This window comes from Erigeron canadensis, chromosome 7, assembly GCF_010389155.1.
Source record: "Erigeron canadensis isolate Cc75 chromosome 7, C_canadensis_v1, whole genome shotgun sequence".
Classification (NCBI taxonomy): domain Eukaryota; kingdom Viridiplantae; phylum Streptophyta; class Magnoliopsida; order Asterales; family Asteraceae; genus Erigeron; species Erigeron canadensis.
Genome location: NC_057767.1, coordinates 7,864,548 through 7,867,920, shown reverse-complemented (window position 1 = coordinate 7,867,920; position 3,373 = coordinate 7,864,548). Strand labels below are relative to the sequence as shown.

Sequence of the window (3,373 nt, the reverse complement as noted above, 5' to 3'; positions counted from 1 at the left end):
ACTTGTATCAATTTTCCATTTATTTATGCTGCTCATCAAGAAGTTAAAAGTTTTCATCTTAAGTTTTTCTACATAGCACTAAATTTCTGCTTGATGCCTTGATCTATAATAAAAACTATTTGAATATTTGTAGAATGTATGCTTGGTTTTATAGGTCATGATTTTGTATGATTTAAAGATTGATAATATTCTATATAATGAGAAAATAATATATGCTTGAATAATTTTGTTAGAAATCAACAATTCGTTGAGTTGAATTGTTTTCTAAAATTTTAAAGTTAATGCCATTCGGCTTTGCCTGTGAAAAAGTAGAGACTTCGGAGTAAAACCAAACCATCATCTGGACAAGTTGTGCCGTTGTGACGATAATTTATAAAGTGATCTAGTTAAAAGACAACTATATAGCATTTGATAAGTAACCACAAATTTGATTAAACAATGAAAACCAAACTTTTTATTACATTCTTACATATGATTATCTTTTTTCTTCATATGTCAATTTCACCATTAACAATACTCATGAATTCTTGATCAGATTCAAAAGCCTCCATATTTTCAGGCAACAAACAGACTTCCAAATCCATGCTTCCTCCGCCGTCTCGTCCTTCATACAACGTCACCTTCCCGTCAAACTTATTAGCATATCCACTCAAAACCGCCAATCCTTTCCCCAACCCGAATTCATTTCCATACATATCAAACCTTGGTGAACTTCCTATATGTATGCTTCTAGGATCAAATAGCTGATTCATCTTATACACAAATGGACGCTTGACCCACGAATTCACGAATTCTCTGATGGATTTATCGCCATGGTTAACCACCCCTTCATGCAACATCTTTGCTGCCCACCCGACATTGTGATCCAATAACTCTCCAGCAGTTGTTGTGTATCTCAAACCTTGAATTGAATTACCTAAACACATGGTAAATCCTAGTGAAGGTGAATACTATGCATATAGATATTGTCAAAAATATATAAAATTAAACCCAGTGCCGTCTTCTGGGGGTTTTAGATCCCAATAGTCTATGAGGGATAGTAAAATGTAAACAACCTTAATTATATCTACCTTAGGTAAGACTATCCAGGTTTCACCTATAAGGGATAGTAAAATGTAAACAGCCTTAATTATATCTACCTAAGGTAAGAATATCCAGGTTTCATCTAAGATAAAAAAAAGACCTTTAGACTTGTAAGAAGTGAGAATCGAATTCTTTTTTTTTTCCTTTTTTTTTTTTTATCTCCAGAGGCAAGGTTGTGGATATTGTGTTTCTAATTAAAAAAAAAAAGGAAATCTTTAAGTAGAATAGATTAAGTTTTTTGGTTTAACATTACCGAAGTACGTTTGAGGCAGGGGTGGAGATAGTCTGCCTCTATTGTTTATGGGCAATCTGCAACAAGTTTTTTGGTCAGCTGGAAACCCCCATGCTCGAGTGATGCATCTCCACACCACAGCAAAAAGCGACTGCAATGTGGAGATTTTCGTAGTATTGCACTCTAGATTCACTTTCGATTTAAGTTTAGAAAGAGAATCAGATGATAAATGGAATATTCGTTCTCTTAACAACGCAGGATTTGGCCTCTCGATGTACTCATCTTCATGAGTAAATGGTAGGGAGAGTATCGGGCCGGATCTTGGTGGAACCCATCTTTTTATATGTGGAGGACGCGAGATAGGAGCGAAGCTAGAAAATTTTCCTAAAACATTCATATGAAAAATTAGTAATTAACATTTGTAAAGCACAAAAATAATTATAATGTATTAATTGGGACTCATGCTTTGTTAATGATAATTTCATGGTTATGCCTAGTCATGTGACTCATAAATTAAGATGCCATGAGTTAAAATACCATTTTTCCTTTTGGATTTAAAAACTTCCGACCAAGTGTTGAAGAAATGCCAAAATGAAGAACCATCAGCCACCATATGATTAATCGAGCACCCGATGAATATCCCATCGACTAGCTCGGTCACTTGAACCGATAACAACGACATTTCATGACCATCATGACTGATAGCGTTGTTATGATCAAAAAAGGACTTGACAATCAATGGGACATCATTTGGTGCAAGAATATCATCTGTAGTCAAATTCACCTTCCCATGAATAAATCTAGCTCCCGGGTTATTTTCCGGGTTGATGAAAACAACAAATGAAGGCGGGCTTTCAATTTTATGGGTGGCTAAACGGGCCGCGAGTGGGTGGAAATGGGCAAGAGTTGTTGAAAGAGAGTGTTTAAGGTCATCTAAGTAGGTGGTCATGTTGAAATCATCTTGGTTTTTTGGTAAGGTGTAAAGGAGGCCTTTTTGAATGTAGTTTGTAGACATCATGGCATAATCCCATGGTGACAAATATGTTGGTTTGTTGGTTTCTTTTGTTATTGTCTCAGGTTTTATGAAAAAATCTGAAATGATCTCAACAAATGGAGACTTCATCGAAAGGTTTCTTAGAGCAACTCGAATACTTGAGAAGAAGGTGATGTTGGTTTTTATAGGGTTAAAAAGAGGTTACTTATTTACTAAAAATTCCTAACTGAAGGGAAGTATTTACATTTTGTTTATCTAAAGGAATACGCACGTTTTCAATTATTAATGGGATATCCTTAGTTTTTTTAAGGTAAGATCTCCTTTGCCATGCCATGTCCATGTCCTTATGAGGTGTTTGGCCTAGCTTATGTCCATGTCCTTATGGGGTGTTTGGCCTAGCTTATTTTAGTGTGCTTATGATTTTTTGGTTTTTTTCCCCAGAATAAAAGCCGTTTTTAGTGTTTGTTTTTAGCTTTTTGGCTTAAGCTTTTAGCTTATAAAAGTCATTTTTAAGAAGCCAAAAAATAAAACTTTTATAACAAAAGCAGAAAGTTTCCCTTCATTTTCTTTTCAAAAGCCAAAAGCTAATCCAAACACGATAACAATAGCTTATGAACTTTTAATAAAAAAGCCAAAAGCCACTTATAAAAAATAAGCATAAACAAAAAAATAAAAGCTAGGCCAAACACCCTCTTATTCACCATCATCACAACTACCGGTTCCAGATATTCAATTCCCTGTTCTCCACACTGTTTGTCGGAACTTCAGTGTCGCTCCAATGCCTACTTATTGTCGAAATTTGAAGAATATGGGCATTTGGTAAGATGGAATGGAAAAAGTACGTGGAAAGGTAATGAAAAACACTTCTCTTCTATTCTCATCATTTTTTTCCAAAAAGGTGAAAAATGACAAGATCAGACTCAAGTTACTTTTTTTTTTCTCAATGGTTTTTTTTTATATATTAATTTGAGTTTAATTATTTATCATATAACAAAATAGTTATGTTTTGTTAAATTGTTATTTTTTCTATATAGTTTGTTTATTCTTTATATTTTTTTTCTATA

General features: G+C 34.0%; 1 protein-coding gene across 1 annotated transcript; it reads right to left on the bottom strand.

Annotated features, from left to right (window-relative positions):
* Nucleotides 1-341: 341 nt before the first annotated feature.
* Nucleotides 342-2,447, bottom strand: LOC122608557 (protein ENHANCED PSEUDOMONAS SUSCEPTIBILITY 1-like). Its single transcript, XM_043781654.1, has 3 exons — nt 1,853-2,447; nt 1,337-1,699; nt 342-916 (listed from the first exon to the last, which is right to left on the bottom strand). The coding sequence occupies exons 1-3, from the start codon at nt 2,436-2,438 to the stop codon at nt 489-491; spliced, it is 1,377 nt and encodes a 458-aa protein (XP_043637589.1). The 5' UTR covers nt 2,439-2,447; the 3' UTR covers nt 342-488.
* Between the last annotated feature and the right edge of the window lie 926 nt (nt 2,448-3,373).